The 24,343-nt window shown below is 34.7% G+C and overlaps 1 protein-coding gene across 5 annotated transcripts in view; it reads right to left on the minus strand.

Annotated features, from left to right (window-relative positions):
• Positions 1-24,343, minus strand: part of LOC149787331 (uncharacterized) — a 99,160-nt gene that overhangs the window by 59,997 nt on the left and 14,820 nt on the right. For 4 of the 5 annotated variants that reach the window (XM_089977874.1, XM_089977876.1, XM_089977873.1 and 1 more), the window contains 4 exons: positions 21,522-21,596; positions 14,185-14,507; positions 7,082-7,303; positions 4,097-4,235 (listed from right to left, as the gene is read on the minus strand). In XM_089977874.1, coding sequence (XP_089834000.1) covers positions 4,097-4,235; positions 7,082-7,303; positions 14,185-14,507; positions 21,522-21,596 — 759 coding nt within the window. The remainder of the gene's footprint in view (positions 1-4,096; positions 4,236-7,081; positions 7,304-14,184; positions 14,508-21,521; positions 21,597-24,343) is intronic. The other variant, XM_089977878.1, reaches the window with a different exon arrangement.

Raw genomic sequence — 24,343 nt, forward strand, 5'->3', positions numbered from 1 at the left:
ACCAATCGAGAAACATTTTTAATATATCCAGCGACACTGTACACACTTCATCCCAAATGATGACCCCGGGAATATATTTCTCACCCATTCGATCGGGAGTCCATGTGCCACCCTGTATTTGAAAAAGCTGTGATAAGTACAAAAAATGACTCCTCGTTGTTTCATCTCCCTGGCAAGTCTATGTGTTGGTGTTAGCATAATCATATCATCGTGTTTCTGTCGATTTAATACGATCACCCGAGTTGTTTTACCAGAACCTCATGGTCCGTTTAAATAAACCGTCTTGTGTCTGCATACCGGATACCGCCGACGACGGTTCTGATATCTGATCGCGATAATAACTATCCTTGATCGTAACATCTGCGGATTCTAAATAATAATGTAAGATTTCTTCTGTTATTATCCACGACCCCCATGATGAATCGGTGGTTGTAAAACGAGCCAGTAATTCTTAATATTTTTTATTCAAGTAAAATAAATCCGTGGAAACTCTGACCGCGGTGTCGGGGAATCTGTTTATCATCCATAACAGGTTTATAGAAACATAAGCGAGCATTGAAGATCTTAAATGAGTATATTGAGAAGATTCTCCATCCATGTAACTAACAATTGTGCCTAACTTTGTTCCATTAGACAAGAAAACATCTTGTCGATCACAAAATATATTTCTCGCGATTATATCTGCGATTATGAAATCATATTCGGCGGGATCCATAATCAATCGTGCACAATGCCGTTTATGATCATATGAACCCCCCTGAGTAAATTTACCAATTATTGTTCTACCAAGATCTTTTGCGGTTTTTTTCATTGTTACCAAGTTTAATCTTGAGAATATTAGGAGCATCATCAACGATGTTATCGATATGAATATTTGGACATGCTTGTTTATATTCTTCGATGACCTCATCGAGACTGATACGCTCCGGTGTTGGTAACCAAACTTTGGTCTGCTTCCGATACGATATAATTGCCTCGCTGACCGTCAACGATATTAATATTTTACTGTCAAGCATATATCGTAATAACACTTTTGGTGCCCAGCGTCGCTCCGAGAAATGTCTGCCAAACCAAACATAACAACATGGATGAAGATCCCTAGCAAATTCGAAAGACACAACACGAGCAAATCCTGTCAAATCAAAATCGGGTAACGGTCCGTTTATGGCAGCTCGCGTCATCTCATGACAGGGATGTCCAAACCGCGCAAAATATCCATGACATTCTCCGTAACCAAGAAAACTCCCGGTTAACACGCGATCATGTCAACGGATATCATACCGTCATGATCATACACAGTATTCCACAAACCGCCATTCCCGTATTCGACACAACTGGCTTGAACAACCTCGAGAAATCGAACGCGTGTTGGTTTCCACGAATTTTTCTCTCTGGCGAAATGAGATGCGACTGACGGAACTGTAAAACAATTACTGAGCAACTCGTTAATGTTTTCTGTTAAACATTTCTGCGTGAGTTTTTTCATTTCCTCGTGAAGAGATTCTTGACGATATAAATCACCGTTGAGTCTTACAAACTGATCATACTCTCCATCGGGAAGACTTTTAAATAACCATACTGACACAGGATCGTTTTTACTTAACGCGTAAATAAAATCAAACATGTTTTTTTTCGGAATTTTCCGACGGGTAAAATCTTACAACACGATCTCGTGGAAGTATTGTTACTGCGCTAGTCCACGCGTGCGCGTTATGATCAATACTTTCAATTGGTGTCCCTTTTCCTTTATTCGCTAATTCATATAAAACTTCTCCAGTTAACGGTTTTTACTACCATTGGAAATTTTAATTTACTTGATAACTCGGCAACATCATTTATTGACGCTCCCGTATCCTTAACCGATTCAGCCCACTTGGCTATTTTTTTCACGTCGCTGATTAGTTAACTCATTTCCACGCTTCGCATTTGTAAAATGTTTCATTACGCGTTCGGCTACACAATTCAACCTTGAAAATCTCACTGGTGCAAGATCATCAATGTTGGGTTTATTATTTAGCTGATAAATTCCATAAACAACCGGGGTCACAGGATACGCTCGCGAGTGACATGGTCTATCAATACCACTCAGCGTTCCTGGCTTGGAATTTTTACTTAATAAAACGGTTTTTCCATTGGCAAGGACAGGGTCACGTTTGTCACGGATAATCCACGTAATGGAATCTCCTGCTAGCAAAATAAACTTTGTTCTGAAAAAATGTTTCTGATTATCAAAGAGGTAATCGATAATCGTTTTCGCCCGTGTATCGTTCATTGTAGCATCAATGACGTTGTCGTCGCGTATAATTTGTCTTTGACTGACGAGGACGCCTTACCAGCAATGTCACTGATTGTACTAGGAGCTTTTTCACGGATAATATCCATAGTTTTCATTGATAATTGTATTCCAATTGGACCTACCTTTGGAGCTATCCTTGTAAACAATCCTTGAATAACATTTCCGAATCCATCCCCGTAATACTTTGTGTAAACGGGGTATCGTGAGTTTATTACTCTAACCCTTCGGACTTTGCTATGAAAGTCGTGAACAAACATTTATTTGATAGTTATTAGTCTAACAATTAGTAACTGTAGCATTCATCCATGATTTCATCAACAAGTCTTCGGTAAGTATTGATATCCATGATTCCACCTTGAAATAATCTTTGGCAAATATCAGCAGCTTCATTAATTATTTCCGGAGAACTATTTCAAGCTCGTATTGCTCCTATAAGAACTTTCAACCGTTGCACATCCTCGAGGATACTGTTAGGACAAGTAACAAGGCCACTTCCAGTAGAACCACTTCCGGTTACACCCAGGTCAGGTGATGGCTGTCTCCGTCCTAGTTTTTGTTTCTGTTCTCGCTGTTGTTCCCTTTCTTTTCGTTTCTGTTCTCGCTCTTGTTATTGTTTTTGTTTCTGTTCTTGCATCATTTTATCATATTTTTTTTACATCTGATATATATGTGGTATAAAATATTTCTCGTTTGTTTATCTGATCAACATTTTGATTTATTTTAAACACCCAATTAATCCATGTATCACGACTTACATCTTTAACATATTCGGGTTTTAAAAAACTTGCTCTTGAATGATAACTTTTAGCAGCAAATGCACCAAAATCGACTATATCATTAGGTTTCATTGATCGAATTACGTTTATTATTTGTATACCGTCTTCAGTAGATTTTTCATAAAACCAGTTCATTTTTTCCCCTTTTTTGGTTCTTCACCAACAGCACCTTCAGGTGTTTCTTCAAGTTGAGGTTGAGCTGTAGCTATCTTTGCAATTTGCTCAGCAGTCTGTTTTGATACTTGAAGAAGTTTTTCTTCAATGACCTCTGGAACCCTCTTGGTAGCTGTTGTGACGGGTCTAAATAACTGTTCTGCACCCGTTGCAAATTCAACTTGAGATTCTTGTCGCGCTTGTAATTTTTGTCTTACAGAATCACGAACAGGAAGAAATTTTTTGATAGCTTCTAGTCGCTCTCGTGCTACTCTAGCGGAATGTGCTTCTCCGATGTTTGCCATTATTGATATAATAATGATTTAATTAATAGCAGCAACGAGGACGCTGCCTCAAACTTGACACCGACGCGATCGCGTATTTTTCTGCGATCAGAAAAACTTAGGCTGGGTAAGTCAATTAGAGTTTTCACAGGGTTGTCTTATACTGAGGCAATCACGATTTTTTTTTTGCAGTTTCAAGAAGGCTTATTTTGCGAAACGGAGGGTAAACCAATTAGAGGTTGTTCGCACGCTCTGCTGCTACCACGATTATTACAAAACGCCAAACGGCCACACCTGGTCCCGTTACTACTATTTTAACTGGGGAATCATGTGGCCATGTGGTCTAAGGCTCTCCTTTTCACACCACTGACATCTCACCTCCATCCGCGTGGGTTCGAGTCTCAGGATCGGTAAACGTGGGGATGTGAGTACGTTTGCCAGTAGCTTTCCGTGGGAGGATAGTTTCTCCTCCATCGAATATACTGGCCGTTATGAATAGCCTATCTTGTTCTGAAAATGGCGTTAAACCCACAAAACCAAACTATTTCAGCTTGACTCCAACTTATTCTTGACATTGATCATTGTACCTCCAAGGTCCACGACCATGTAGTGAGTCCCAGGTTGTATGTCTGAAAAAGTTGTCGTAGCTGTCAGTGGAATGTACTTGCAGGCAAAAGCAGCCGCCTCAGGCTCATAAGCTATCACAAAATTCTCCCCGATACCAGCCTGTCAATGATTTGAAACCATTATGCATGTATGTCTAAAACATAATTCATTTCAAACAAACAAAAATGACAAATGTGAGTTGCAAAACTTAAAAATAAAATAGAATAACGTCACTAAAAACACCCCACCCCCAAATCAAATAAAAGACAAGTTCATTAGATTTGTCATTTTTTGAACCAAATTAAAATGTTGTATTCTTGCTGCTTAGATTATTTAAAAAGGAATAGTCGCACAATATGGATTTGACTCGTTCAAACAAAATACGAAAATAAGTCACACATGATAGCCCAAGATCTGAATACGTGGACGCCTGTTTATTTTTGGTGATTTCAACGTTCATTTGGACGGTTCCGGAAACCAATACACATGAAATTACATAGAATTCATTCGCGCTTTTAACCTCAAACAATCAATTAGCCAACCCATCTATAAACATAGTCACAGTTCAAACAGGACTTTTCATATGCCTGATTATAATATTCTACAGTCATCAATGGTGTCCCATGAACTTGAATCTGATATATTTGCATTATATGCTGTCTTGCAATATCAGTCCAAAATCCTCCATCTTTGTATGCTACCAAGCAAACGTCCGTATGATAAATAGAAGATAAGTGATGCATGGCATCGAAGCAAACCTAACAACGTTTGAAGAACATATTGCTAAGTGCTTGCGTTATTGCTTGACAAACATTCTCCAGCAACCAAGTGCAGAGAATCCATTCAGACGTGTTCACCATGGTATAGTAGTGTTAGAGACCAGCTTTGTACTGCTTAAAGAACGCCGAAAGGCTGAGAGGCTTTAAATTTCGTCTGATCTTAATATCTATAAGCAAAACTATGAAGCCATCAAGAATAATGTCACAAATATAGTTCATATGGCGAACCCAGACAGCTTCAGTACTAAGATCACTGAAAATTCCATCTTCAAAGAGCTCTTAGAATATACTAACGAGATAATATCAAGGAACAATAGAACATCATTTTCCGACGACTTTGCCACCGGTAGACCTTCCGTATTAGTTTGCAAATGTCTTCTGTGACAAAGTGCAAACATTTGAGACTAACCTGACATTATAATTTCAATCGATTCATCGTTATAGTACAGTTGCTATGCAGTATTTCAAACCTTTAACAGCATTTGAGTGTGTCACTGCGGATTTCGTACTTACAATCCTGACGAAGAACGCTACAAAGTCATGTGAACTTGATCTGATTCCGACATCACTGCTACCTGATTGCTTAAATTTAATATTGATTCCATTAATTGATGCTATTAATACTTCTATCTCATCCTGGGAATTTCAATTATTTTTTTTAAAACCACCATTATATAGTTTCTGTTGAAGAATCCAGCTCATGACCCTACCGACTGAAAACAAACCGCCTTTGTTTCTAACCTCCATTCGTGTAAAACTATTAGAAAAGGTTGTTCTATCCTAACTTAAATGTCATCTGAATTAAGATGATCTATTTAGTAGTTTACAATCTGCATATCGCCCTCGCCCTCGCCAGATTACCGAAACTGCCCTTATAAAAGTAATTACCAACGCTCTCTCTGCTTTGGATAGTGGAATGATTGCAGTCCTCTCTCTTCTAGACTTGTCTCCATCATTTCACACTATAGACCATGAGATATTACTTCACTATCTCCAGCATGTGTTATGCAGGAGCGATATTATCGATGCAGCTTTACTAAGGTTCACGCCATATTTTGTCGACAGGAGACTAATTGTGTCCGTAAATGGAAAGTATTCCAGCCCAGTTCATATATGTGTTCGTGTGCCACAGGTTCCGTTTTAGGATCCATTCTCTTCATTCTACACACTCAGCCCCTCTCAAGTGTCATATATCAATTTTCGTTATCTCGCCAATTCTGTGCTGATGGTACCCAACTACACAAATGTAACCACCTAAGTGAAGTTGATGCTACCACAAATACAAGCGCTACTAAATTTGCAAACATATGCCCCCAGACCAAATCTTTCAGAAGTTCGAAATTAGGAGTTAACTACACGATCGGTTAGAAGTTAGGATGTCCAGCCAATAATACAATCAATTTTCTGACATGAAAGACTATGCCAGTCACTATATTTGTGAAACAGCAGGATTTCAGAAATAAGCCAGATTCGCAACAAAATGAACGCAACAGTCGCAACCACAACAACTCGAGTAGACATTCAGTCGAGTCACTCGAGACGTCACCGATTGAACGTAATAATAATAATAATAATAATATCTTTCCTTCAGAACATCATAGCATACCTCTACCAGAATATAATTTCTGGCATCTATCACCGCCACGCTTTGTTTCAGTCCTTTGTTCACAACTTAGAATTAGACACACGAACAGGCTCGTCTATTTCTGCACAAATTTGTATTGGTATATCTTATGTTGTAAATAGCCTCTAGTGATTCTAACATGGAGGAGTCGAGCAAGTTTCTTAGATTTTTTGTTAAGTGTTTGCTTTGTATATCTAAGTTATTTTGTTGACTCTAACGAAGAGCTTGTTTAGCCCGAAACGTTGGGAAATATACCTACAATACACAATACAATTTTTCAAAGGGAACATTAATTTAAAAGCTTTATACAGGATCCTCTTTCGTGTGGAATAAATTTCCCTAGCTATTGCGATAACAACCACATATAATAATACACATAAAAGTGAAAGTAACTCTCAGATTTATGCTTCTTTAAATTCATTAGTACTTTGACAATTGTGAAGACCACCGTTGAAGGAAAACAGAAAATAGTATATGTCACAAATGTTACGATATCAAAGCCGTTTCATCGTTATGGTATTTTGCATTCCCAGTGATATAAAGCGTTAGTAAAACAATAATACCGAGGTTGCAGCGTCCTTCATAAACTTAACGGCTTCTTCATCCCATATTGCTGGAACTGTCAATACCCACAAAATGTCTTTGTCCTCGATTTCCAGTATTTCCTTCTTAACCGTGTCCAACGCATGTTTTTTAAGGGCCTTGATCGCCAGTATAAACACTTTGTTGGCTGGCAGCGACTTTTTCCCTATATGATCTTGTAGAAGAAATGATGAGTCCAACCCCTTTAAGACAAACGACAGAATTTCATTGATACGAAACACATTCTGTTGCAAAAGGATTACGAAATACGCCCCAAAGGGCAAAATTCAATAGATGAGACACCAATGAATGACATCACTAAGTGTTTAGCCATAACTTCTGACTTGTTGCATTCTGAACACTAAGGTGTCGAGATTGGCAGACATGTACACTTCGGCTAAACTCCAATTATGTCAGGCAGTATTTGGTTTGATAAGTTCAACTCTATTTAAGTTATGTTTCCTTTATTTATCAACAAAGTAGGATCGTATTTCTTAAATTATATATATTTCAAATGATCAATGTTTGAATTGACGGTATTTCTTTTATGCTATGTAATCTGTATTAAATGCACAAATTCATCTTGTAGGTGGACCATCAAAGTACAACATTGATATGCACATTGGCTGCTTTAAAAGTTGTCCAATTAAGAAATGAATTTCTGTTTTACATTAATAAATATGAAAGCAGTTTTGTAAATGTTACATAACATCATGGGAAAAATGCATATCTTCTGTTAGAATAGCTAAAATAGATATAAAAAAATAGGTTAGCACGTTAATTATATTCAGATATGATTAACCCAATGACTACAAAGACGGAATCATACTATTGTTTGGAATTAAAAGATTTTGTGTATGTCATCACAGATAAATAAACCAAATCAAAAATTTAAATTTTCTTTTCGCAAAATTGCTTGGTTGTTTTAAATACATCAGCCTTTATTTATTTAGATTCTGCAATGTATAAACCATCAAACATTGAAACAATCCAGTCTTCATTAGTGTCGGTAATGTGATAGAAAATATTGTTTGTTAATTAATTGGAAATATAATTTCTAGAACATAATTGATTCTTTGTGTTTAAATTAAACGTTTACAGTTCATGTTGACAAGTGGATTGGTAGAATATAGTTCTTTCTCAGGGAGACCTCGTCCATGTCAAGGATGTATTGCTTGGAAAGTTCATTTTAATACTAGTCGCCATTAATTGTGCCTGAATAGCGTGTATATGAATACATCCTTGACAACGATACAAGAAAGGTTTGCTATTTTCAGAGCAAAACTTTGGCATTGGCAGAAGTAACACAGCCAGATCATAAGCATCATATATTTTAACCTTTTACCTCGTGAACTCGTATCCTTTCTCGTACATTGGTTTTGTATTTCCTTCTCTGTCGATTTTTTCGCATCTTATAAAAGGGTTCTTTTTAATCCACCTTTGTCCACTTTGTGATCTAGGCTGCAACATCATGATTTCGCAGCTGCCTTAGATATCACCACCCACATTTAACTATTTTGTTTTCTTTTTTTCAATGTCCCTCTTGTCAAACAAGATGTCGCGAGTTCGAATCTCGAGGCGGCATTCATTTTTTAAAACCAATATTTTTGTAGATACTTACCAATTTATTCGTCACTGATGCTATGCAATTTATTGAACAATAATTTTGTATGGTAAAAGTACATCTACCACCAGTTAGTGAATGTACATTGGCTAGCAATGGAACTAATTAGCCTGCAAAGTTCTTCGATATCAACACTTGAAGCTGGGCTGGTTGTAAGCCTCGACAGTTATTTCCAACAGCATGTTGTGGGAAACATAAAGATTTAGTTTCATGTTAGATGATAAACGGCGCTGATAAGATATGTTTTAATCAAAATTTGTCTGGAGGCAAATTATATTAATTATCTTGAAAGATTAAATAAAATTATCAGCTTAAATTGTGTATCCACCATTATAACCTCTTTCTTTACTTCATCGATGTTATTGGTACTGCTCAGTCCGAGTTTAACCTGGTAACTGGACTTCTGTAAATCGTTCTTACACACAACGATACTGCCAAGTTTTACAACTTGTTGCAGATTACTTTTATATATGTTGCCGTCCTGAACATGAAATAAAGCCAAGCTGTATGTTCGTTCCTTCGCCACAGAACTCATTTCATAAGGTGACACTGTTCTCCTACGATCAACAGCACGTGCTACGTAGTTATATTTACTGCTGTAAGCGGAACGTTACGCTAACAGTAAGGGTAGACTCCCCAAAACTTCTGTGTATGATTTTATTCTGGCCTAGTATTGATCAAGTCTTTGCTTGTTTTATTTTAACCCTTGGAGTATAACCAGCGATGTTTCCATGAAAGTTTGAACTTTAGTAGATAATATTAAATTGTTTCATATCTACATTATTGCTATGTGACTTACACGTACCATTGTCAGGTAAACTTTATTTCACTTTCAGACAGTAGCTTTCCAGTTTGGAAATAAATATTAGATTTGTGTACTGCTTGTATTATTTCTGGTAATGGTTTTCCAATTCAGTGCCAGTACAAACATACACATCTAAATGTTGCCTTTTCACATTGCCCAGTTTATTTGATTCTGCCAAAAATCTCGCGTCACGTTGCTTTCTTATCTTTTCATAGAGTCATTAATGTAATGTATATTTAATCAAAAAACCTAATGGCTTGTATGTGAAGAACTGAGTTGAAGTAGAGTAAATTTTATCCCGTTAAATGCATTTACCATGTTAGAGTGATTACACTGAATCTCATGACAGTGGTAAGATGGTATACCGTTTGAGAATGTGGTGATAATCTTAAGTCCGTGTGTCTACGATAAAGTAGTAACATTTGCTTGAACGTTATTAAGATGCATAATAAGAATGCATTAAACACGATTTTAATATTCTTCGTCGAAGAAATTGAGTTTTCAATCACAAACGTTGATCCTCTAGTGTTTTTCCACAAACCGAATCAATTCTTTATCCTTTCTCTGATCTTTATCTTTTCTAAACGGTAATGCCAGTTTAATCTCCGTATTTTACACAATCTTTGCATCTCTCGTACTTCGGATAGTGTGTCCACTTCCTCTATCATGTTTGCTCTCTTGCAAGTGCAAAACTTTACAACTAATGTGTCTCATATATTGATTGCATCATTCATTTGTGTAGTAGTATTTGAAATACTACCGCCAAATGAAACTTTTCCACAACATATCTTCAAAATCTGAACATGTATACATTGTTAAAGGTCTAATGTATTTTAATTCATCCATTTTGAGTATAAACGTTTTTCCATATCAACCGATTTAGTACATTGTGCGGATTTGTTTGTTGCAACTGAAACTTTTATACACGTTGAACAGCGCACATTTTAAAAATTTTATTGAGGAATAATCCGAAGTCTTGTAGCTACTTTGCATAAATTTTGACAGAGGAGACTTGATTGTCTCGATGACTGCATCAACATCCATGATGTGTTGAAAATCTCATGTACACACTTATATTCTTTTACATGGTATATATTGTTCAGCTTTTTTAAAAGATGAAATTGGAACCAACTTAATATGTTAGAATGTTACATGCGGTCATATCATGCTATTCATGCACAAGATTTTCTTGCTCGATGGCGAAGTGTCTGCATTTAATTTCTTTCTCGTGTCAGATATTGTACATATCAATATCCTTTAACTGATTCATAATTATTTCATTATAACTTACACAGCCTTCATATTCGAAAAAATCACTACATCTTAAAACATTTATGGTTTGTACGTTTCTGCATCCTGCTATATATGTTTTGTTCTACGCCCTTTTCCGCTTTTTTAAGGTTTCATCTCATTAGGAGAGATTCGACCTAGGTACATCTTTTAATGACATAATAATTTCAGCTGGTAAAATGTTAAATGATGTTTCGTATCGTTTCCCTTTCACAAGAATATAATTATTATCTTTCATTCTTTTTGTCGCCATTATTGTTTGACCTTTGGATATGTTCTTTTGCAAGTGGTACGTGTATATATTTTGTTTAGTAAATTTAGGAAGATAACTATTTTTCACGTTCTACTCTTCTTAGTTCAGCTAAACCTGATTTTTTTTACTACAGAATCTTTCTTGTCTAACTAAGCTGAAGATTATTGGATGTTTCCCTTTTTCAAAAGATCCTTTATTTTCAAGTGGGGAAAGTTAATGTCTTTCATCAAACTATGTCTTTACATATTTCTGTTCTTTGAAAATACACCGGATAGCATTGGGTATTTAGGTTTTCCTTCATTGTTCAGCCAAAGCGTATTTGGAAATAAATATATATTACTGAATAAATTTATATTACCACCAAAATGTATTTGCATCCACTTTTGTATTTTTATATATGAATGTACGATTGTAATGTCTGCCTGTCATTGTTTCATCTTCGTGAATTTAAAAAACCTCTTTTCGGGAAATCGTTTTGTTGCAAGCGTGTGTAATGTGTGCGTAGATTCAGACAATTGCAACGCTAGTAATGTTCAATTTATCCCATAGATCAAAATCAAAATCATCGATAGTTGTGTGAGCAACGAGAACACTGGGAACCTAGTAAATATGTCTGGATACTGTTCATCACCCAGAAAAAAAAAACGTTTTAAAAACTGGTGCAAGATATTTTATCTAGGGTGTTATCAAAAGCCCAACGGGACAGTCATCTACAATAGGAAATTTCACAAATATTTCTACATGTGATAACAAAATGTATCGGTGGGAGAAAACTGATATCTTCAAAATGGCGATACCACTTTTAACGCCAATGACAATATAACGTTTGGAAGTTTATGTTAGAAAATATATCTGTGCTTACATTTGTTATTTAAACTTTTGTATTTCCATATGTATGCCTATTTCCGTTTTGCTTCTCCTTCATCCTCTCTCTCTCTCTCTCTCTCTCTCTCTCAGGATGAATAGATCTTAAAATCTGCCAAGACTGTAGTAGATCATACATTGATATAACTAAAAAGAAGGTACCAGATAAAATGAAAAAAAAAAAGAATTCTAAGCAACACATGAAGACTTGAAAAATTGTTTTTAAAAAAATTGTTTAAATTGTTGTCTGTGACTGAAACTTACATAACCTAGTTCTTTTTAAAGTCATTCTCATCAATACAGTATCGTACACGTGTTTCACCCAGTTTTAGAAACACAGTTGATTAAATAAAACAATATAATTATTATGTAGTGATTTTAACTTTCCAGTCAATCACGATTTTTTTTTATATAAACAATGGATAAAATTTGAATAAATGAGTTTTGATTGCAAAACTATTTTAAGCGATAATCGAAATTTGGGTGCAGTCTTTGTTACCGAAATTTACTGCAAACTTGCCGTGGCCGTAAAAATAATTAATGTTCAAATGCAGATATAAGAAAGCAAAAGAACTAAATTTCTTATAGGCAAGCTTACACACATTAAAAGTCTTAGTTTAAAGATGTTACGCACCGAAGTGTGTCGGATAGGACAGCTATGATGTTTCTACAGAATCCATTTCTTAACAATGTTCGTTGTTTCAATCAGCGCAATGAATGTGTAAATAAAAATAAAGATATCTGCGTTTCCGTATGAAAAAATCATTAATTTGGAAAAAATTATAAATGAAGCTTTATAAGAACTAACTGAATTTGTAAAAGGTCATTGCCATAAACTTACTGTAAAACTCTGAACTTCTTTTTCCATGTAGTACTGTAGCAGTTAATCGTAATGGTACAGAATGGAGAAATATATTTTCATGCAAATTAACAGATTTTGCCTAACAAATGTATGGTAAAGTGGAACCATTTTATATTTCACGAGTGGCGATTCCATCTGTAACAAATGAATTCCACTTCATTCGTAAAATATTCCTTATATCTACTAAAATTCACAGGTATCCTCTGTCTATTTTGAATAATTTGTAATGTTCTTTTCATACCTTGGAAACGTATCAGTGATTGTAGAGTCATGACAATTTATTCCTCATATGATTGATTTTAAAGCCGGTTGTACTAGTAGCCATGTGTTATTTTAAATACAGTTTTGTTTTCCATAACTTGTATCTCTGTCTTTCTTGATTCACAGTAATTAGATCTCATAAAATGCGCAAAGACCAATCAGTTGTGCTGTGACTTTAGTCAAATACAAATTGTATCATTTAGCTACATCAAATATGTAGTGTATTTGTTCTTCGTATTTCAATCTTTTCTTCATTTAATGCAATATGTAAAACGTAATATTTTTTTCTTAAATATTACCGTATACCTTTTCAGACACACATTATTTTTATTGTTGTGTTCGTGTAACCCATCAAAACGTATTAGCACTTTCATGATATCTCTTGTTGTCTTAATAACAAATGTATGGATATTTCTATTATCTGTTTGGAACCTATCCGAGGTTGATGCAAAATTGTTTATGCCACCTGTGATGATGTCCAAAATTATTTAACATTAGTGTCTGCTATTTATGTTTATATGCTATATAATGTAGTACTTATTGATGAATTTCAAAACACCTAAAATACCACTTTCGAGATACTGTCCATCGGGGACACACCGACTTGGGCGACGAAGCTCGGGCGTCGTGCCAAATAAAGATTTTTAATTTTGATGATTAATATTTTCATACCCGATCCGTTCATCAAAAGATATACAACATTTAGTGGATATGCAATTACAAAGTTCTGAAATGCGTTTATAGACAAATATAGATGGAAGAAGCATTTCCATTTCTTTTAACTGAATGAATTAAATTAATTTTGATATCACACTGAAGTCTTTCAAATTAAAAATTACATCTGAGAACAACATCAAAAGAAGGTACCATTTACTATCAGTACACATTTTGATACTGGAGTTCAAGGAAACTTTTCTAATATTCTCTCAGAAGTGGAATATATTTGATTTTTCTGTAGGATCCTCTAAACACCTCGACAGCAAGAACTATCCAACATTGAGACCCTAGTACACTTTTCATGCATCATTTCGGTAATTTATACACCATGGTATGTAATAAATAAAAAGGTAGAAATTTACCGATTTGTTTTAAAAATACAATATTATGTATATAGATAACAATTACCTTAATGCCATGGAGATTCATTTTAAACTGTTTGAAGAAATAAAACTGATCCTGGTTTCCGTAGATACATTCTTCTGCAAACCGGTCCTCAGCTTCATACCCAAAGCTATCTACTTCCAGCTTGTCATTGATCAGGATGCATGTTGGTGTCCTCGTGGAGGCCAGATTATGTTTACCTCCGTTGAAAGGTTGAGGTATCGAAATCTTTTCAGGGTTTATATTGTACTGGTTGATAAACTGGTAGGTATATCCTGTGTATGTTGTTCCCAAATCAATGGCAATGACGACTGGACGCCGTGAAATATCAGTTTCTTTGTTGTCATCTGACACAAAGTTTAGAAAGTTATTACTTGACTGAGATTTAGGGCGTTTGTGCAATATGTGTTATTTCATTATTGCATCTTTTTTAATAACAAAACATCATGTAATAACCCTATTCGGCTATGCAGAACACATTGAACAAATATATTTCTTTGGAGATGAATATACTTATTTCAGAAACTGTGACGTTTGGTATTGTATTGCCATTCTTATCAAAGTGAATTATCTGGGAACACATATGCAAAGCAGAATATATTATTTTATATACAATAAGACACAATAGGCAAATCTGAAACATTCGTTTTTACCCTTCCAGTTTCTACGCAATTATAACCTACAGATGCAACAGCGCTAGACAAGTGACAAATGACCCAGATATCACTTTTTTGTTATAAAAACATAAAAACACATAGCAACATCATATTTATATTAAAGAACCATCAATCTTCAATATTCCGACATGCCATAGATAATTTATTACTGGTCTTGGGACATTCATCTTTTTTATTATAACCCGTATCCTACTTTCCGCTTGTTCATTAGGAAATCGATGTTTAATGTCGATATTATCACTTAAATTACTCATCGAACTTAGAAGCTAATGTAAACAATATGGTGTTTTCTTCAAATAAACTTGAAATAAATGTTTTACCGTACGTATGAGGTTATGAAAAACATAAGGACCGGTGGTAACTAATGAAGCTCAAAAATAAAAATTTAATTTCCCATTTTGTAAAAGCTTAATGTAAAGCATGTATTGTCTTTATTTAAATCGATTAACAAAATCAGAGCATTATTTTCTTTATAAAATACAAAGGGAAAACACCTATAGAAAGGAACACACGAGTGATTGATGTAAAAAGATTCTGAAACATTTAAAAAAAGTTTAGGAGTATTTAAACTTAGCCATGGAATAAGACATTACGTAAGGATGTAAGGAAAACGTATTAACGCTTGTTCCAGTCTGTGCACTCTCGCTTTTTTACTCTGCGACAAAGAAAGCACTGCATCATTGGACATAATTCAGAGAATTGCTAGAATCCAACTACGACTGCATTGCATAATGCCAAACCTAATTCGATGGCTAGGTTTTTTTTCATAACTCTCCCTGATTTCGTAATTATAGATAATGCTTAGACGATTTAATTAAGCATAATTTGAAATTAACATTGTGTTTTCCATCTTTGCTAAACTTACCGTGTTTTCCTCCGATTTTAATATTGAGGTAAAGGTATTGTAACGGCGTTACTTTTATAAACCAAGAAAACATTTTCCTTTCATATTTTATGTTCTGAAAGGCCCTTCTCTACATTTCCTTGATTTTGTGTTATAAGGTTCGGAAATCAAAACTGACTTTATATTTCAAAAAGTTATAAGTTTGGAAAAAATGAGAGAGAGAGAGAGAGAGAGTTGTTGTTGTTGTGGGGTTTAACGCTATTTTCAGCACACGATAGGCTATACATGGCGGCCAGTATTCATGGTGGTGGAAGAACCCGTGAAAACCCTGGGAAGAACCACCGACCCACGAGAAGTTACTGGCAAGCTTTCTCACATACCCACATTGGCAGAGAGAGAGAGAGAGAGAGAGAGAGAGAGAGAGAGAGAGAGAGAGAGGAGTGAAGGCGTATGAACAACAATAGATTTTAGTATGCAATATCTGAGAAAATATTGCATAAATTAACGAACCCATAGCTAACGTACATTAAGAATTCTCCCAAACTAATCATTCAATGTCTTGTAATTTAATGGTAATAAATAGTTCCATAGATTTTGTAAGGATTCTCAGAGGTCAAATATGGGCCTCTGTCACAGAGGAAGATGTGTCAAAATTATACAGAATTCGCAATACTAGCAATTTACTCCTGAAAACGTTCTTTATCGAAATGATGGGTCCAGGATCCATTCCCATTTACTCAAGACAGCTTAATTCTGATTTAGCTGTTACAAAAGAACGGAGAGTACAAAAGAATTATAAATACATGTTTCTTGTAGTTATTTCCTGAACAAAATATGATATAGAGTGAACTTTAACTGTAAGTCTCACCCGCCGATCTATTGGTTGTTTTCACACACGTTACGATTGTATATCCAAATACTCATAATGCAACGAGTAAGCAGCTTGAGCCGCCTTTTTGAGTCCATAACACATTTTTGTCAACATTAGTCATCATATATATTCAAGATAAAAAATCTGATTTATTTGTCGTTAAGGATATTTGCTTAATCAAACTGATACATAGATTATGCTTGAAATAAAGTGCCCCATTAGTACGAAAGAAAAAATAAAGCTTGAAGCTCCCTGGCTTATATTGAAAGACAGAATAGTGACGTTGAACCGCAATCATTTTCATTGCTGTTAAATAGAAATGTATATATTTTTAACAAACATACAATAGTGACATTTGAATTTTTTAAATTTGTATGTCCCTAAGATTGTCATTTTGAAAGGGTACATCCGGACAATGATCTTCAGGATACAATAACAGTTAGGGAATTAAAATTTCACAGCATGTGTATTATGTTAGAACGTTTATGTACAAATACTTTTAGCGAAAATAAGTACTTTTGCCAAAGACGGCTGACAAACTAATTTTAATTAGTGTGGTCAAATGTTGTATTTGTGGTGGAGATGATGGGCGTAGGATGATATCGAATGATATCAAGAAATGTTCAAAGAAGTTATGTTCAGCGCATTAAAATGAAACATGTGCCTAGCGGAATGTCAAAACCATGTATTCTTGAAATGCTTCTAGAAATATAAAATGATATATTAACGAGTGGATTTTTAACTTGAACAATAACCAAATGATTGATTCTGCCTATGAAAATTGAAATTCGTTACTTGTTTCTACCTGTTTTTGTGTCCATTTGTTTATGCGTTTGTTTATTGATTGATCTAATTGTTCATGAAAGAATTAAAAAAATGGTTGAAATTTCCATGCTTTACATGAGGAATAAAAAAGAAAGTCACGCATTCGGTCTCGCGCGATTGACATGCACAACAAAATGTAATATATTAGGATATCCTAACGCACAAAGTAAGACGTGCCTTTATAATTATGTGGGAAGAACAATGTTGTTAAGTGCCATATTGCGTGGCTAGTGACTCAAAACAGAGGATTTGGAAGTAAACACGTCTTGTGACGTCGCGTGAAAACAACGGATTGTGATTAACTAAAATATGCAGTGAACTGAATAGTCTACCGGTTACTTGCGTGCGGGACGCAACGTAGGTTCTATGTATCTTTCGTGTGCGTGGCTACTCCATGAGCCAGCGATTTAATACGTTAGAGAGGAAGAACACAGTCTACAGCTCACCAAGCCACTCCCTCCATCAGACAAAATGACAAGAAGTTTTTAAATAGGAAAAGAAGATAATGTGGATTAGAGGGACTAGTCCTGAATGGGTGTGTTTTTGGACAGATGGAAGCAGGGACGAATTTCGACAATAACAATGCCAGAGAGAACAGAGAGATAGACTTGCGCAAAACAGAGTTAGGGATTAGTGAGAATCAGATATATATGCTGAATGGCCTTTGACTTTCATGAATTTACTCAGCGTGCGCCATAAATTTGAGATCGGAAACCCTGAATTGGAACGCACAGCCCTTGGATATATATATATATATATATATATATATATATATATATATATATATATATATATATATATATATATATATAATAGTCCCGATCTAGTTTTAGAAAAGAAATTCCTCTTATTTTGGTGATGAACGAATTAGAGTTTAACATTCTCGGTATTGATTTAAAGGAATTTGATCTATTCTTTAGAATATGAACAATGTGGTGTTGTAGTATATGTGGGTCATTGAACGATAGTGCACAGTGGGGTAATAAGGCACACTTTCTATTTTGGGTCAATCCACTATAAACTCCTCGCTAATTTGACACTAAAGGCACTACGTCACCAAGCAATTATACACATAGATTATTGATTGCATATATGGCAGAACGTGGTACAATCCATATAGGCAATACAAATCAACTTTCAAATGATATAGAGATAGTAAGCTATATCTACAATGGAAATATAAATAGCAATGCCAGATCAGACGGAAGACCTTGTTTGTATAAGCGCGAGGGTCGGTATCGCTCCATTGCACCTCATTAATACATTAAACTATTCTGTTTTCGCCCAAACTGAATGGATTTAAAGTTCCATCTAACTTTAGCAGCGACGTTGTGCCACTTTGGGAACTCTTGCACGAACAGAAGAATGTATGGTATGGAAATGTGTTACATAACGTAATTAAATATCATGTGCCATGCTTTCTGAGATCGGCATGGTTCAAATTTGTATGGAGGCGAGCTATACTAACTTGTTAGGAAGGATTACGTATTTATGAGAATACCATCTTGTTTCAAAATACTGGTTGGTTTCATAAATTAAAATGTGAAGTCTCAAACTGCGCGAGACGTACGAAATGAAAGCTTAATAATTATTGAATTTCAGAGACACAGCGAACGAATTTGAAATTTGGTCCCATCTCGGTATTATACAAATTTGTTACTGATTTTAGAAGTGTCTTGATGGGTATTATACACAATTTAATATTGATCTTGGAACTTTCTGGATAGTTATTACACACAATTTATTACTCATCTTGGAACTTTCTGGATGGGTTTGATACACAATTTATTTTTGATCTTGGAACTTTCTCGATGCGTATTATATTACACTAGTTATTACTGGTACTGAACATTCTGGATGGGTTTTATACACAATTTATTACTATTCTTGAACAATTCTACAAAAATATTATACACAATTTATTACTGATCTTGGAACTTTCTGGATAGGTATCATACACAATTTATTTTTGTTCTTGGAACCTTCTGTATGCGTATTATACTACATTATTTATTACTGGTCTTGAGCATTTTGGATGGTATTATACACACTTTATTACTTGGCTTGGAACATTCAGGATGTATGGATGAACGTTGTTTATGATGAATTTATTGACTTATCGTATGCAGTTTACTTTAGAATGGAAACACTTCTATTATCCGGGTTATAATTAATGAAGTTCGTACGATACATTAAGGGCTTGTCCTATTGGCCTCTTCTCTTTGGGTTTTTTCTTCATGAGCGAAGTTTGTTCTAATCTCAGACTGTACAGCACGAGATATAAGTCATTGTAAAATAACAATCATTTTATTATGAAAAATGCAAAACAAAAACAATATCCATTTGATTAGAGTAAAAAGGAGTCCCATTACAGGACAAGCTTCTCTTCTCAGATCTCTTAAAGTTTGATAATACAAAAAATACAAGTTAGAAAAATTGAAAACGATTAAGAAAGAAACAATTATCAACTCATGGCTTTTGCTTAATGATATGAAGTGATGTTAAAGTGGAAGTCTCACCAGCTTGTTTAAGGTAAAGAACTAAGATACCCGTGGTGTCTACCTACTTTTTCGTGGGGCGCAACGAAAGATGCTTGGTATCTTTAGTATGCATTGCAACGCCATAAATTCGATGATTTAATACAACAGTCCACAGCTAAACAACCCATCACATCCCCTTCATCTGACAGAATGACCTGACCATTATAATGATTGCTGGATTATAATGATTGCATTCCAGCTACACCAGAAGAGTTTTCAAAATGAAAATCGAAGATAAAGTGGCTTAGAGGACTATTTCAGACGGAGTGTGGTACTGGCGAGGTGGTGGAAGGGACAAAGTCTGGCATTTCAAATTGGACAGTAAAAATGCAAATAAGGTCGTATTTTGCAGTGCAGGGTATGGGGTCTGTGAGAACATATTCTAAATGGTTTTGGACCATCAAGCAAAGACGTTATCAGTCAGATGTAAAGTGAAAAAATAGAACAATTCATAAGGGTGTAATTTTTAAACATGGTATTTATAAAAATTTCCACAATAAATATATAAATTACAAGCTATTTTAATTTTAATTCTGCGTAGGAACGTTTTTTTTTTTCATTCAAGGTAATGTGTGTGTGTGTGGAGGGGGGGGGGGCGCTAACAGATACCAGAATTCGAGATCCTTCAAGAGTTTACTCACCTTCCCCCGGTGACTTTAAGATCGGAAACTCCGAACCATGGAAATATAAGTATTTAATGCGAAGTTAATACCGACCTCATCTTCCTCTTCCTTATTCCCACTTCTCCCCGTTTCTGACCGAAAATTGTCGCTGATTTCGTTTACTATCAAAATTTCAGTCAAGATGTTTAATGTTTTTATCAGTGTTTTTACCATTTCACGTGGCAAAGTTGAACTTGACACACACTGTCTACCTGTAACCAATCAGCTCCTCACTAAATGGTGGAAATAACACCACGTGACCTACCAGACTGGGACATAGATGTCACACTGCACATATGACGGAATATATTACCATGCAAATAGGTAATACAAATAAACTTTGATTTCCTTCGTTTATACTACTACAATTGTTATTTTATATGTATCCATACGTATTTAACTTGCTGTAGTCAGCATATATGAATGGACTTATTTGTACAAGCGTGAAAATCGATATCACTCCACTGCATCTACATGTACATTGGGCTGATGCATCTTCCCGTAACAGTATGGATTTAATATTACACCCAACATTAATGACGACATTTTCTCACATTGTAAACGTTTGCACATACATATGAAGGTATGGTATGGAATTGTATTACATGAAGGAATGAAATATTCGTGCGGTGAATGCAATTGTGCCATGCAACTGCCTTGTGATATTGAAGGTTGGGCGCGATTCAGAATTGTTTGGAGACAGAGTATAGACAAATATTTCCCAGGATTACGTATTTCGAGAATGTAATCGAAATTATTGATAGGGGCTTAGCAACAGAGGTTTTGTATTGCATACAAAGAAACGTGCATAGTTAAGCATTCGCATGCAGTTTTGCAGTAGAGTCTAGATGATGGCTATACTAAATTAAATGCTTGATAATATATAAAGCATCAACTATTCACTTTTATATAATTAGAGTAAATCTGAATGCAAGCTTATACCTTTTGTGGGCTGTACAGTCGAGCTGTTTGTGACCGTAACTCTGTCTGCATGACTATTGCTTGGCGTGCTGTCAGCTATACACAGTATAAGAAAAACATATATTTATAAATTCCAATCTCTCACAAAGTAAGAAGCTTTTTCAACAGAACGATTCACAAAATTAAAATTAGAAAGAGCTATGATAATGATACGAAAGTGCCTGAAACAATAATGGATGAACACAACCGATATCTTATTAATTATTAGACATTTCGTCAACGAGGGGTAATTATATAATCATATGAACTACAATGAAACATCATTAAATTGTAAGAACTTTCAGTGACGCTTGACATCTAATCGATTGAAAAATATCATGTTAGTAAAATCTCGGTTTAATGGAACATAAAGGTATTATATCTTTGCCTGTCCTATGCCACGATGCTTTTTCATTAGACGATCACGAATAGACAAGATTTATTCCTTCTTTCTTTCTGTTGTAAAAACATTTATTTTGTAGTTGCTGGATCTGAAAAAATGACAAGAAAATATATGACTGCTGAATACCAGCCGTCCTACAGATGTTTTCAGATTGAATACGAAGGCAATGTTGGTTAGTGGGACTGATCTTGATCGAGTCTGGTACTGAAATATATGAGACACAGACGAATTTGGGTACTTTAAGATGGACAGTAAATATGTAAAGTTATCTACTCTTGTATACAAATGCCTTCAAAAAGACTTTTTTTTACATTTGTTTTTCTTCAAGTTAATCTCTGTGTGTGTGTGTGTGTGTGTGTGTGTGTGTGTGTGTGTGTGTGTGTGTGTGTGTTGGGTAGTTGATTAATAGAGTGTAAGATGATTTCGTGTCACAATCTGTTTGTGAGAGAGAAATAAAGACACTTTCGCAAGGGGAAAATGCATTATTTAGCTCATTGGTGAGAAGTTCTATTCTTATGATAAATAAGCATACAGCTAATCAATATCCTTAATGACACCCCTCTCTATATGAAAGAACTGAGGCAAGTAGCCATTGTTGATGATGCCGCTTTTGGATTTGTTGCCGACTATAAACAACTAGCAAATATTAGATTCACCAAAATTAAAAGATTTCAGAGTATTTTCTAAAAAAATCACATTAGGCAATCATGTGCTTTTTCAAAATAAAAACATCAGAGGATGGTAGAATGATTGGTTTCATTCTAGGTAGTTAATAGATCATAAAAAAGTGAGACTGAAAATCAGAAAAGGTTTTGTTTTCTTATCCAACATGTATAAATGTTTATACAAATGCACCCAAATCTTTCCAAAACAACTTTATAAAACTCAATAAATTACCAGAACCGAGACTTATTTCATTTTTCATGTTCGCTAACTTTAAAGCACACTCAGGATATGCCATCTTGCCCTCACATACATTTTTCTAATCAGTTGTAAGCTTTGTTTATCATTCAGGAAAAATTGTTCGTATGTTTGTAGATCACTATTTGTTCTGCTTATATCGAGTTTTAAAAAAACCTCTTTGTTTATTCCATAATTTCGATCTGGTAACCTTTCTCCGCCATTAAAAGTTAATCTGTTCAATAGTTCATTAGTGTAATTCCTCTTTTACAGGTTAAGAAAGCACTCCTCTTCTACAGGTTACGAAAGTATTTTGAATTATATTCACGAAAGACATCTTGAATTTGATCTTGATATTACTCCATCTGTGTGATTTATCTTTATTTCTTCTATTTCGGTTATTTTACAAGTGCCTTTTGTTGTGTTAGGCTCTCACAAACAGTAACGAGAAAAAAGTGAATACAGCAAGCTTTGTAAAATTTAACAAATAATTTATTTCCCTAGAAAAACAGGTGAAAAATGAGGTAAACAACTTATGGTTTTAAGCATCTAATCCTAACATAATCTAAGAATAGTGCAAGAACTAATACGTATTAGTCCTAGTAATAAATTGTTCTAAGGAATCTGAGCTCGAGTCCCGACAAAAATCCGAAATAGAAGGCGATGGCATATACTATGGCCAGTATAGTACAGATGTGTCTAAAGTTCTTTGTCGAACCACAGAAAATAATATTCCAGTTTTGAATTCCGAATAAAGTTTCAATAAATGTCTTTGTCAAAGAATTCTGTATGAACACTTGAATATTCACAGGAAAATAATTAATCTCTTAGAATCCATATAATTTGAAGAACGATTAAAAAATTAAACTCAACCCGGTCACAATATAAAAACACATGAACGTCTCCAGGTTTAAGTCAAAAATAATTATTTTTTCTTAAAACACCGGTGTTAAGCCTGGCTACTGTGCAAAACAGACGCTAGGATGTAGGTTAGTCCAATGGGAAACCCTAATTGATACTGTTATTTGTCACGTACTCACAGTATGGCCTTGAGTAATAACCAATGATTTTTTACTCTGAGAAAGAAAAACATATTAAACAAAGTTGTTTACAAGAACCCATACTGATTCTGAATCAAGACCTTGACTACAACCAATGAAATTTTGCTCTGGGAAAGAAAAATATATAAAAAAGTTGTTTACAAGAACCCATACTGATTCTGAATTAAGGTCAGGAACTAGGTCAGCGTTAAGATGCAGATTTCTAATATTAGGTGATTACGAATAAAGAGTAAGTTCAAACTAATTTCTAGAAAATATCAAATTTCAGTAAACAAAATTACATTACTATAACATGAAATGGAATAAAAATGTAAATCTAACATAGAAAACAATTAAATCAAATATACATAACAGCTGTATTAACAGTATCACTTCCTTGATTATGTAATGTATTTGAGCTTGAAATTTTAATGTCAATTCTTTATAGCTTTATTTGTAGT

Source organism: Sinohyriopsis cumingii, chromosome 12, assembly GCF_028554795.1.
Source record: "Sinohyriopsis cumingii isolate HCF-2022 chromosome 12, ASM2855479v2, whole genome shotgun sequence".
Classification (NCBI taxonomy): Eukaryota; Metazoa; Mollusca; class Bivalvia; order Unionida; family Unionidae; genus Sinohyriopsis; species Sinohyriopsis cumingii.